Here is a 14,415-nt window from a genome sequence, read left to right as displayed (position 1 = left end):
ATCGTGGGGGAGGGGGGGGGGGGGGGGAATAATCTCGTGGAGAGGCACCATCTCTAGTGGGGGACACAATCCAGTTTTTATCTTTATTAATACAGATTAGGCGAAACACGTACATTTTTCTCCTGGAATAGAGGGCACAGCCCCCCATACACACACATACACACAGATATATATACATATATATATATATATATATATATATATATATATATATATATATATATATATATATATATATACGTAACTGTGACTGAATTGAAGATGAGTACACTTTTATATTGATATCATCGTTTACAGATTTGAGACGAAAAGTAGTTAAAGATATATTTTAGGATTAGACCGTCTATGTTAAAAGTTTTACAATTCCAAAAATAAAAATGTACTATGCAATTTTGGAAAACATCCGTTTAAAGGTATTAGTACAATTAGATTGCGATATGATACGTATCCCGATATGATATGCATATATTAGTGTGTGTGTGTGTGTGTATGTCGGGGGGGGGGGGGGGGGGGTGTTCAAGCCGAAATATATGCTCCCATGCATAAAAAAACACTAACTGTGGTACCACTATATCGGACACACACACATACACACACACACGACACACACAAAAAACACGCACACAGACACACACACAAACACACATACCACACACACACACACAAACACACACACGCATCACCACCACCACCACCACCACCACACACATACACTCACACACACACACCACCACCACCACCACCACACCACCACCACTACACACACATATACATAACACAACACAACACACACACGCATGTGTATCCGTATTTATAAAACTATTAGTCAATGTTTTTGGACAGTTCGCTATTAAGGTATGCACTTTACATTCCCTTAACCTGATTAAAAGGTAATTAACAAGTACCGGCACGTAGATAGATCTCAACTGGTAAATATACCTGAGTACCATCACGTAGAAACTAATATTAGTCCATTTTCACAGGTTTTCTACGTACCGGGTCATAAACCATAACATATCACATCAGTGCAGTAATTGCTTAGTATTGTGCTCCGCCTCCTTTAAAGGAACATTCCTGAGTTTGCTGCAATTTTTAAGATATTATCGACTAACTGAGACATTTTAACGAGTGTAATTACATATCAAATATATTTTTCTGCATAAAATATTAGTGGCTGTATATTAAACGTGTTTCTGATCGTTCTAATGTTTGTACTAGGTTAAATTTCATTTTATTTCCTAAAATTTTATTTTTTCGTACGTACGAAATTATTTTGAGATAAAATCCAGATCTACGGATCATATCTAGGATCACAAACTCTTGTCAGCTAGCTAACGAAAATGTGTAGATTGCTGCGATAATCGCGGTGATGACAACTTCCCCAAATCTGAGAGCGACTATCAGCGACTATCTTAGACCGATCATATGAGCCCGATTATATGGCTTGTTGGCAAGTTTGTCCGCTAAGGTTGTGATACTTAAAATGATTTTTGGTGATAAGCTTTTAACAGAACGCCGGTTCTATTTTTTCGAAAGAATGTTTTTTTTTCCACCTGGGTTTTAGTTGTTTTAGTTAGTAGCCTATTTATGCTTCTTATTTTAGAAAACGGAACGTAGCCCAGTGGTAAAGCGTTCGCCTGATGCGCGTTCGGTCTGGGATCGATCCCCGTCGGTAGGCCCATTGGGCTATTTCTGGTTCCAGTCTAGCTTAACAAATGCCGTGGTATGTGTTATCGTGTCTGTGGGATGGTGCATATAAAATATCCCTTGCTACTACGTTTATTGACATGTAAGCAAACGTACTACGTCAAACAAAAACAATGTCAATAGTAATTTTACAATGAAAGTTGTCCAGCCTTCTGAAACCAAAATAACGCCATGCACTAGTTTATTTTTATGTAAGGATATCTGGCGTCGTTCTCATTCAAAACGACACCGCATCACATGTTCATACATCATTTGAATATCAATTAATGGCAATCTTACTGATTTGCGGTGGAAGCAAACTGTGCCCCACCGGTGGTGCAGGATATGGTCAACTTTCGCGAACACCTTCTATCATCACTGTTTTGACAGTGATTAATGAGTGCGTGTCATCACATAGTTCTGTATTTATTCCAGTGAGCTCTATCCTTTGCCAGTTTTGATTTAGTAAACTAGGTTGGGAATGGCAGTCCTCTTTGTGGTGGTGAAAATAATCTCCTCGGGAGTGGCTGTTCTCCTGTAGACGCGGCACTAGACAGATTCATGGAATCTACCACTATTTTGTCAAATGTTCATTCGACTCTACTTTGCGCAGAGATACAGTCTTGATCACGGATAACAGTTTCGTCATTCAGATTTACAAATTATGTTTTTGGCATATGAAATAAACACTGGAAACTGTCAGTTCTCACTATCAATAACGCTGTATATGTGTTACTACGCACACTAGGTTACTAATTTGATTACCAAATCTGCTTTTTATTATTATTTGTTGGTTTGAATAATAATAATAATAATAATAATAATAAAAAATATAATAAACCCAAACCCATCTGGTTTCTGCTTCCAGATAAAGTCGATACGACATCGATTCTCTAAGCAATAACCAGTAATGTTCTCTGTCTGCAGGCAGGAGGTGCATATTAACGATCCATTGCAGAGGGGTTTTTTTTGTGTGTGAGCGTGTGGTTTTTTGTGCTTTTCTTTTTTGTCAAAATGTATTTCCGGAAACCCGAACTGGTCTAAAAATGGCACACCCTAAACATTTTTCAATGTATTTTTTGTTCGATGTTTTAAAAATTAATATATAGGTGAAAAGCATAAAAAAGGTAGCTAATTTTATGTTTAAAAAGCAGACCTACACTACATAATAGTTTTTGGCACGTTCCCAGAAACATCATTTGTTTAGGCCGCGGCACATGTCACGTTTTCAACGCCTAATAGTCACAGCTCAAAAGTCGTTGTCGCCTCGTAACGCAGTCTTTGCTTTCCATTTCAGGTCATGTACATGTACTACTTACTTGGATTCAAGCTGCTGGACGGCGGGACTGCAGATAAAGTTGACACGGTGCACAGAATGCCAATAGATGTTCCTAAAGATGTATGTACCATCATACACAGGTTTAGATTACGAATGGTAACGTCAGAGTACGGCATCAGGCATCAGGCATAAAGCGAGAACACATGCAGTTTTCAAACATGCAGTAATTTGTCTTATCGTCAGCCTCTGCTCTCTCACTAACCACTAACCATTAACCACTAACCCCCTGTCCTGGACAGACAGCCCAGATAGCTGAGGTGTGTGCCCATGACAGCGTGATTGAACCGTAATTGGATATAAACACAAAAATAAGTTGAAATGAAATGAATATCTTGTCCTGAAACTTACCTTTGGTCGACTTCGTCTGCTGGTTTTGGTTCATTGCAGTTGTGTTAACCCGGCTTGCTAATTAAAGGAGTTTGACAATTAGATTTATATGATCAGTTCTTTACGTTGATTTTTGTATAATGATTAAAAAAGAAAACATATACATAATATGCTTGATGGTCGTAAATATATATCCCGTTATGTTTTATATCCTGAATATCTTTGACCATCAGAATATGTCGCTTGTATAGATTTCAGTAGGTGATAATTATTTATATATTTACACTTTGGAAACATTATAGTGCGAACAATGGGTTCCAATGCTGCACAGGTAGGATCCAGTTTATCTATCTGATGGATCTAAACGGGGTTTTTTGTTTTTGTTTTTTGTTTTGTTTATTTTAATATATCAGAACTACGGTAATTATACATTTCAGGTAACTCGGACATACATTCTGGCCTTGGATGGGGATGTGGACTTTGAACCAAGTGCTCTGTTGTACCTGCTGGATAGAATGAAGAAGAACCCAGTGGTTGCAGCGGCGTGTGGGAGAATCAAACCAAAGGGCTCAGGTGTGAAGATTGCCTTGTCTATGTCTCGAACCAGCAAACATTTTAAGTGTTTAATGTTTTCCCCAAATTATTCCAGTTGGTTTGACAAAAACAGGAAAAATAGTTTTCAGTACAACAAAAGTGTTCTATTTTGCATTTGTCTTCATATAAACGAAACACGATAGTCACCCATAGTGAAGAATGTCGTCTGCTCATATTGTCTCTTCTATTCTTTTTTTCTTTATTTTTTTGCATCCTACACACATATAAAGGTTATTTCAAACTAATAGATACATATTAACAAAATAATAAAAATAGAGTTTAGTTTGATAAACTGATCAAGAAAATATAATTTCAAACTCCTTGGGAAGAGGGACATTTTAAACTATGTGTGAGTATTCGTGTGTTATGACATATAGCTTTTCAAATCGGACACGTAAATATAATATTTTTGTTGTTTCCAAACCTCTTTCCCTTTTTATTTATTAAAAATATTTAAATTGTTTACTTTAAGCAAAACTGGAATTCTTTCTTCAGCTCTCTTCGTCCTCTTTCTGTCACTTTCTCCTTGTGTTGTATCAATGCATGTACGCTCAAGAATCACTGGGACTAATGTAAGTAAAGTATTATTATATTACAACGCAGACATAGGATATTGTCATATGGTTAAAGATATTTTTTGTATAATTCCCATACGTAATTGGCACAACTAATCAGTTTATATCAACACAATTTACCTGGATTTGCAATTAATGTTATTCAAGAATTGATAAAATGATAGCGGGAGAGGCATTCTACCAGTATTTAAAGAAATTCCACCATTGTATCAATCGCATAGACAAAATATAGCGATATTTATTTCAGGTCCTGTTGTGTGGTACCAGAAATTCGAATACGCCGTGGGTCACTGGCTGCAGAAATCAGCTGAACACGTGTTTGGCTGTGTTCTCTGCAGTCCGGGCTGCTTCAGTCTGTTTAGAGGAAGTGCTCTGAGGACGGTGATGAAAACGTACACACGGAAACCCACGACTGCACGACACCATCTGCAATACGATCAAGGTGAATGAAAAACGAGAGAGCGACACTGCCTTCATATAATGTATGCATGTTTTCTCACAATATAGCCGCATCATGGGTACGGTAATAGAACAACAGACAAATGAAAGGAATGATTGTTTAACGATATCTCAGCATGTTTTACATCTTAGGTGTTTGGTGTCTTGACATATGGGCATTGAGAGAGAGAGAGAGAGAGAGAGAGAGAGAGAGAGAGAGAGAGAGAGAGAGAGAGAGAGAGGAGGGAGAGGGGGGGGGAGAGAGGGGGGTAAAGAAAGACGGAAAGACAGAACGAATCCATCCAGGACGATCGATTATGCGACTGATCGCACCTCATGCGATCAATCTATGACTGTATCCCACCCTCAAAGTCCAGTAATGAGTAAATTAAACATAATTTGTTAGTATTAAGCATGGTGTTATATTCTTCAGTATTTATGTTTTTCAATTAGGTGAAGACAGATGGCTGTGCACACTCCTGCTACAGAAAGGATACAGAATAGAGTATGTTGCGCCATCAGTGGCTCTGACGTATGCTCCTGAGAACTTCACGGAATTCTTTAACCAAAGGAGAAGGTGGCTGCCGTCCACTATGGCCAACATCGCAGATCTAATCCAGAGTCGGGCGTTAACAGTGGCAAAAAATGAAAACATATCAAACCTTTACATATTCTATTTACTAATTCTATTTGTATCTTCCATTCTTGGTCCAGCAACAGTCCTCTTAGCAATGGAATCATCCATTGAGTCTGTATTTAGTCTGCCCAGTTGGGCAGGCTATCTCATAACGTATGGTCCAACCGTGAGTTTTACTGTTGTGTGTTTACGGTTAAAATCTAGCACGCAGATTCGTATCGCCATCGTTCTCAGCACTCTGTTTGCGCTGTTCATGATGGCTGTTATAGCGGGGACCCTAGTCAGCATCGCACGAGAAGGCTGGATCACCCCGGATTCTGTGTTCATGTACGTTTTGATTGGTGCCTTCGTACTAGCGGGGATTTTACACCCACACGAACTCTCGGATCTGGTCTGGGGGATTCTCTATTTTCTGTGCATTCCTGCTGGATACCTCTTCCTGATCATTTACTCCATATGCAATTTGCACGTAACATCATGGGGTACGAGAGAAACGAAATCAACAGACGAGCAGCAGGAACAGTTCAGCATCAAGAAGGAGCTAGGAGACCCAGCCACCATATATCTCGCTCAGGCAGCTCGAGCTCTTCAGGTGAGGTTGCAAGAAGATAGGAGCGGTGCAGGCTGCTGTAGCTGTATCACAGGTATGTTCAGACGTGCCCGCAATCGTCTAACAACCAATGCAGTTCTCTTGTTCATTCTCCAAGCCTTGCACAGGCTCGAGACGGAAAGAACAGCATCGAGCTCCGAAAACGATACAGGACAATCCATCGATCAAAGTGGAATTGGAAATACATCTGGTTCTTCGCGTGTTGATATTGAATCTTCACCTGCAACAAGTCCAGGTAAAGTTAACACTACTGAGTGGGTAATAGACGAAAAAATAATAACTGGCAAAGTGCATTACTTGAAGGAAGAAGAAACTCGCTTCTGGGAACATATGATAAAGATCTACTTAAATCCAAAAGATAAAAAGACCGATACTGAAACCATTGAGGTGATAACTGCTATGACAGATTTTCGTAACAAATCGGCGTTTGCGTTCTTTTTCGCCAATGGACTGTGGCTGGTGATCATGACGGCTCTTCAGGAAGTTAAACAGGAGCTGAATATTGTGATTCATCAGACATATGGAGCTCCAATCATTGTACATCCACTGGGAATGTTATTTCTAGCCATATTTGCCATTCTACTTGTGTTGCAAATGATTGCAATGGTGAAACACAGGTACGGAACTGCACTGCACGTTCTGGCATTTACAAAGATCAAGAACAAGCTGGATATCGTAGAATATGCAAAGACTTTGCTAAATGCTGATGGTGTTGGTAAAAGCGTTGACAGTGCTCCTCCTTTTGCGAACAGCTCTCTTTATGGAACGGCTGTCAGCGAGAACAGTATCTCTAACTCTGTTCAGCCTATCTCTGCCGTCCAGGTTCACCAGGAAATACGGGATGATGGATTTCTACAGCATGATTTCAGACGCTATAAAAAGAACAAGCAAAGTAGGACCAGACGCTACGATCCAGAACTGCACAACACGCGTGCCCGTAGCGTGTATCGTATAGATTCAGAGTTTAGTCAGCGATACAACACGGTAAAACAGAATTATGAAACATACAGACAGAAAACAATAGGCAGGCGTGGAAACATACCCACAGGATGGTGATTTAGAGACAAATGAAACCCATCGAAATGATTATGATTTGATTTGTTTGTCCTTCATAATGGTGTACAGGCGTATGTTAAAAATAATAATGAAAAGCCCAAAACAAACAAAAATAGTCTAGAGGCAGAATCCAAAAAGTGGCTTAGAAAAGGATTTCGTTCTACCCGAGAAAGTCAAAGTGACCATCATGTGCTGCACCATATTCCAGTAGAGGTCAATTTTGAAAAGTGTGTGTGGGGTTACCAGAAGTCATTAAAGGTCAATGGGGTACATATTTGAAGCAAACATTATTTTATTTTTTTCTTCATAAATATTATCTTCATAGTTCTACCTTTTATGTGGAATTACTTGTAAATACAAATACCTCATTGAAGTAGCCAAACTATTGCTTTAACTTTTTGATTTACATAGTGTTCAGTACAGAATCTCAACTTTAACGTCAATTTTCTCAACCCATTACCAATGTTCAACACTACTGAAGAAAACAAACTTTTAAAAACTAAATATAATTAACAGAGTACATATATATGATATAAAACTATAAAATTAAGCATTTCAAATATAAATCTATATACATCTATATAATTATAGATTTATAAAATGAATAATTTCAAACACAAATATCTACATATATACTATAGATTATAAAATAAAGCATTTCGAAAACAAATATCTAAATGTATATTATAGCTATAAACTTTCACAAATCGATGTTTTTTAGAATGCATTTCTTGTCTTTTAAGAGACACTAGAGATTCAGAAAAACATGAATTAAAAATTACCCTGTTAATTTAGCTAAAAACAAGACTGTACATTGGTGTTCAAAGATTATGGCGTTACTGCTACACCTAGTTACCATGGAAATTGTAGGTGAACGTTACCTCCATGTACACTAAATGATGCATCACTGTAAGGGTTGTATCTAGATATACTTTGTATTATACACACACACACACATACACACACACACACACATGCACACATATACATACACACACATACACACACATAGACACACACACACACACACACACACACACACACACATATATATATATATGAGAGAGAGAGAGAGAGAGAGAGAGAGAGAGAGAGAGAGAGAGAGAGAGAGAGAGAGAGAGAGAGAGAGAGAGAGAGAGAGAGAGAGTTGTTTGTTTGGTTTTTGGCGGTTTTGTTTTTACTCGGGATAGACGTGGCGTTGTAAGTCTATTAGTCAATGCAAGATGACGTCAAAACACTCTCTAAAATAAAGAAAGTTAGATATAAACAACAGAAAAGAGCTCATATTGCAATGTTTACAGTTTCATATCGCAGTCATACGGCAAGCTGTATAAATAGAAAACATTAATATATTCTCTGTATTTATTATATTTTGATATTTTGCGCCGATTTAATATACAATGCGATTGATGTAACAGATCGAGGAGTTAGTTGTAGCGTGTGTTATTTTGTAACCAACGACCCATTTTGTAAAAAAAAATTTACCCATTCTGTAATAAAAGTAGGTGCCATTCTGTAATAAAATTAGGCCCATTTTGTAAAACAAAAAACCGTCCCATTTTGTAGTATGTACCCATTTTGTAATAAAATTAGGCCCATTTTGTAATAAACAACAGGTGCCCCCATTTTGTAATTAAAAAATACCCATTCTGTAATAAATGTTTAAAACGTTAGACTATATTCAATATTAAACTCATTTAAATACGTCTAAACACAGGACTTTCATAGAACTCGGTGATAGAACTTATTGCGCGAACAGTCTAAGCTCATCCTACCCCCCCCCCCCCCTCACCCCACCCTTAGACACATTAATCTTTCTCGTCCCGCCCAGTCCTACACGATTGGTGCATAAAAGGCGAGGTATGTGCTATTGTCAGTGGGAAAGACTTCCTGTGTACCCAAAGGAGTAGCAGTTTCATGTAGTGGTCTTTGAGTCATAGCAGCTGCTGTGATCCCTAAAATATTGGGGGGTTTTCACGTAGACACTGTAGTTACAGATATTGCACATGCTAAACAAACTGAGCAGATAACTAAATTAAGAATCCCTTCTTTATACTAAAAAATATAAATATTTTACAGCAAATGACAGACTCTAGCCAATGTAGACGAAAAGCTTGGTCTATTCTAAGTGGTTAAATAATGGACATGAACCCCGAGTTTGCAGCTTTAAAGGGACATTCCTGAGTTTGCTGCAAGTTTTAAGATGTTATCGACTAACATAGACTTTTAACGAGTGTAATTACTTATCAAATATATTTTTCTGCATATAACATTTTAGTGGCTGTATATTAAATGTGTTTCTGATCGTTCTAATATTTGTACTAGGTTAAATTTCACTTTATTTCCTAAAACATATTTTTTCGTACGTACGAAATTATTTAAAGACGAAATCCAGTTTGGGCTTCTTACAAATATTAAGACAATCAGAAACACATTGAATATACAGACATTGATATTCTAAACAAGAAAATATATTTAATATGTAAGTTTAATCGTAGAAGTATTTTATTAGTCGGAAACATCTTACAATGCAGCAAACTCAGGAATGTCCCTTTAAGATACATGCATTTAAAGCGGCAGTCTCAGTTGCATAATAATAATATTTATTATATAAGATTTAGTGAAATAACTTAAAATATCAGTGAAATAAAAGTGTTATAAGTCACTCAGTGACGATAACACATTTTAGAGTGAAAATTTCACTATTTCACTCTAAAATGTGTTATCGTCACTGTAGAAAGTGTTATCTTCACTGTAAGAAAGCCGGAACTATTTTGCTGCTGGCATTTTAAAAATAAAGGTAAATTGTCAAAATTTATATAATAAATAGAAAATTTCATGGGTTTTGTTTTGTTTGTTTTTTGTCAAATATGATTTATGTCTCATTTCGTGAAGTTTCAATCATAACACAGTCGTCGCGCAAACTACCGGCCTCTGTGGCGTCCTGGTTAGGCCATCGGTCTACAGGCTGGTAGGTACTGGGTTCGGATCCCAGTCAAGGCATGGGATTTTTAATCCAGATACCGACTCCAAACCTTGAGTGAGTGCTCCGCAAGGCTCAATGGGTAGGTGTAAACCACTTGCACCGACCAGTGATCCATAACTGGTTCAACAACGGCCATGGTTTGTGCTATCCTGCCTGTGGGAAGCGTAAATAAAAGATCCCTTGCTGCTAATCGGAAAGAGTAGCCCATGTAGTGGCGACAGCGGGTTTCCTCTCAAAATCTGTGTGGTCCTTAACCATATGTCTGTCGCCATATAACCGTAAATAAAATGTGTTGAGTGCGTCGTTAAATAAAACATTTCTTTCTTTCTTTCGCGCAAGCTCGACTCATGAGATATGACTGCAAACTTCACTCGATGAGATATAAATCATATTTGACAAAAAGTATGAAATATCCTCTATTAATGTTTCTGTTGAAGTGTAAATATTATACCTTGAATTAAATACAGACTCCCCCCCCCCCCCCCCCCCCCACCTTCCGAAAATAATACACTCCAATAAGTTCATTTATTTTTTTCAAATTTATATTACTGAAACATCCATTAAAGTGACACACCCTAGTCTATAAATAATACGGCTTAGTGTTCACTATTAACTAAAATCATACTTTACTTAGATTTTATTGTTTAGATTATCCATTTCGGGTTTCCTTTCTGAGACTATATGTCAGAATTACCAAATGTTTGGCATGCAATAGCCGATGATTAATAAATCGACTAATGTGCTCTAGTGGTGTCGTTAAACAAAACGACTTTAAGGATGGCCCACAGGTTATGATATGATTTTACATTTTGGATTTGACAATCTAATTAAAATTAGCTCCACTATTACATGTGGATCTAACAGCAGCCAGTTGGAGCTCATGTCCACCAATCAAAACCTTACTTGCAGAATCATGCCAGTGATTTGAAAATAATTTGAAAACATTTCGAATTATCCTAAGAGTATACGACATGTTTCGTATGAATTACAAATGCCTTAAAACATGTTTTATTTTATAAAATAAATAATTTGTAATGTAAAACTGAAGACTGATTTAGTTTTTAGTTTTTTTAATAAATAAATAATTTGTAATGTAAAATTGAAGACTGATAACCCATCCCGTACGTATTGGTATGGTTCGCTGTACTGCGGCCACTAAAATAGACTCGCCCGATATTTTTAGAATTTGTATGCTCCCAAATAACATTATAAAAGGCGAAGTGTGATTGGTCAATATTTAAATTATTATTTACAGACGAAATGTTACTTGGACATTGGAGACTATGCAGTGTTGTTAGCAATCTGATTACAATTAGTTCTACTGGTCTAAATAAGGCATTCGTAATTCACATGAAACATGTCGTATACCCTCAGGATAATTCGGAATGTTTTCAAATTATTTCAAAATCACTGGCATGATTCTGCAAGTAAGGTTTTGATTGGTGGACATGAGCTCCAGTTGGCTGCTGTTAGATCCACATGTAATAATGGAGCTAATTTTAATTAGATTGTGGATTTGATAAATAACTGGCTGTTATTTTAATGCATAAATATCTTTATGTATTTTATATTTTTTGCATCCATCATCATTCCTGCCGGTGACGGACAATGGATTACTAGTATATTACTGTGTATAGTTTTATGCTATATTTATTTTTTGTCAGGCGCTGATCCAGTGAGTGGGGAGCGGGAGTTGCGTTTTTCAATGGCATTTCGTTAAGTTACGTCAATTGTAGAAGACGTTACCATAAAAACGCAAACATTCCTTTGACGTGACGTCAACAATACTTTGACGTTTTAATATGCTTACTGAAGTCAATTTGATACAACGTACATTCTTTTTGACATTTATAAGCATATTTAGTTTAAATGACGTCTACTACTATCACTACTACTACTACTACTACTACTACTACTACTACTACTACTACTACTACTACTACTACTACTACTACACTACTACTACTACTACTACTACTACTACTACACTACTATTACACTATTACTACTACTACTACTACTACTACTACTACTACACTACTACTACTACTACTACTACTACTACTACTACACTACTACTATACTACTATACTACTACTAATACCACTACACTACTACTACTACCACTACACTACTACTACTACTAGAAAACTACTACTACTACTACCACTACTACTACTACTACCACTACTACTACTACCACCACCACTACTACTACTATTACCACCACTACTACTACTACTATTACTACTACACTATTACTACACTACTATTACTACTACCACTACACTACTACTACTACTACTTCTACTACTACTACCACTACTACTACACTACTATTACACTACTATTACTACTACACTACTACCACTACTACTACACTACTACTACTACTACTACTGCTACTACTACTGCTACTACTACTGCTACTACTACCACTACTACTACTACCACTACACTACTACTACTACTACTACTACACTACTACTACTACTACTACACTACTACTACTACCACTACACTATGACTACTACACTACTACTACAACCACTATTACTACTGCTACTACTACTACTACTACCACCACTATACTACTACTACTACTACTACACTACTACTACTGCTACTGCTACTGCTACTGCTACTACTACTACTACTATTACTGCTACTACTACTACTACTACTACTACTACTACTACTACTACTACTACTACTACTACTACTACTACTACTACTACTACTACTACTACTACTACTACTACTACTGCTGCTGCTGCTACTACTACTACTACTACTACTACTACTACTACTACTGCTACTGCTACTGCTACTGCTACTACTACTACTACTACTACTACTACTACTACTACTACTACTACTACTACCTAATGACAACATCGAACTACTGTGCTTATCAGTTCCAATATTTTCTGCAAATGTTGAGTGGGTGTATCAATAAAAGTACTGGGCCCCGTCCCACGAAGCGATCTTAGCCCTAAGATCACCTTAAGTGCATAGCTACCTTATGTACATAAGGTTATCGTAGCACTAAGATCGCTTCGTGAAAACGGGGCCCTGGTATAGTAGTAAGTGTTTGATTGTATTTTTGTTTAGTTATTTGTTTATCAGGACTGATGTAGGCGGTTAGGTGATTAGGCATTGTTTGATTATAATTAATAGTTAGTATGCTTATACTGGTTGTTAGTGGGAAACATTATATATATATATATATATATATAGAGAGAGAGAGAGAGAGAGAGAGAGAGAGAGAGAGAGAGAGAGAGAGAGAGAGAGAGAGAGAGAGAGAGAGAGAGAGAGAGAGAGAGAGAGAGATAGCTTGGTGTTTCTGTGGAAAATTTAATCGTGTGACCATATTAAGAATAAAATGAATTATTACTACCTCCCACAGCCCCCTTCTCTTTTGAGAATACTTAATTTGTGACAATAAAAAAGATTGCAAACAAAAAGATAGTACCACCCCAACTCCCTTCCCTATCGAAAACTTCACAGCCTCATTGTGTCACCTGCTCGATTTCACGCTTCATCCGTCACGACATAATTATTATACATGGCTGCATCTTTTGAAGTCCTAAATTGTGATTATAATAGACTGACTCGTAATTACAAGTTCTTCTTGTTTACAATCCAGCTAATTCAGAATGTCCAGTTAACCATGTCAAAGTGGCGACAGCGGGTTTCCGCTCTCAATCTGTGTGGTCCTTAACCATATGTCTGACACCATATAACCGTAAATAAAATGTGTTGAGTGCGTCGTTAAATAAAACATTTCTTTCTTTCTTTCTGTTACGAACTATTGCGACGTGATATGTTGTAATTTATCGTAAGACGCATTGCACACTAAAAAAAAGAAGGTATATTGTACTAATTATTTGTGAACCATCCTTTAAAACTGATAATACGAGCTAATTTAGCCACTAAATTGTATTTAAATCTGTAATTAATAACTTAAATTAGTAAATATTTAATATTTTTATCATATTCTTCTGTTTTAAGCATTTATTACAGAATGGGTATTTTTTAAATTAAAAAATGGGCCTATTTTTATTACAGAATTGGTCGGATTTTATTACAGAATGGATCGGATTTTATTATAAAATGGGTAGGATTTTATTACAAAAAGGGTCTTAACAAACGTGCTTTGTAGGA

The 14,415-nt window shown here is 36.9% G+C and overlaps 1 protein-coding gene across 1 annotated transcript in view; it reads left to right on the top strand.

Moving 5' to 3' along the window:
- The window catches only part of LOC121383678 (chitin synthase chs-2-like), a 33,765-nt gene extending 26,228 nt beyond the window's left edge, over positions 1 to 7,537 (top strand). The window contains exons 12-15 of the mRNA XM_041513770.1: positions 2,984 to 3,043; positions 3,688 to 3,925; positions 4,769 to 4,963; positions 5,413 to 7,537. Of these exons, the coding sequence (XP_041369704.1) occupies positions 2,984 to 3,043; positions 3,688 to 3,925; positions 4,769 to 4,963; positions 5,413 to 7,262 (2,343 nt within the window). The 3' untranslated portion in view covers positions 7,263 to 7,537. The remainder of the gene's footprint in view (positions 1 to 2,983; positions 3,044 to 3,687; positions 3,926 to 4,768; positions 4,964 to 5,412) is intronic.
- The last annotated feature ends 6,878 nt before the right edge of the window (positions 7,538 to 14,415 follow it).

Source organism: Gigantopelta aegis, chromosome 10, assembly GCF_016097555.1.
Source record: "Gigantopelta aegis isolate Gae_Host chromosome 10, Gae_host_genome, whole genome shotgun sequence".
Taxonomy (NCBI): Eukaryota; Metazoa; Mollusca; class Gastropoda; order Neomphalida; family Peltospiridae; genus Gigantopelta; species Gigantopelta aegis.
The sequence above is the reverse complement of the archived record's forward strand: the minus strand, read 5'-3'. Positions and strand labels throughout refer to the sequence as shown.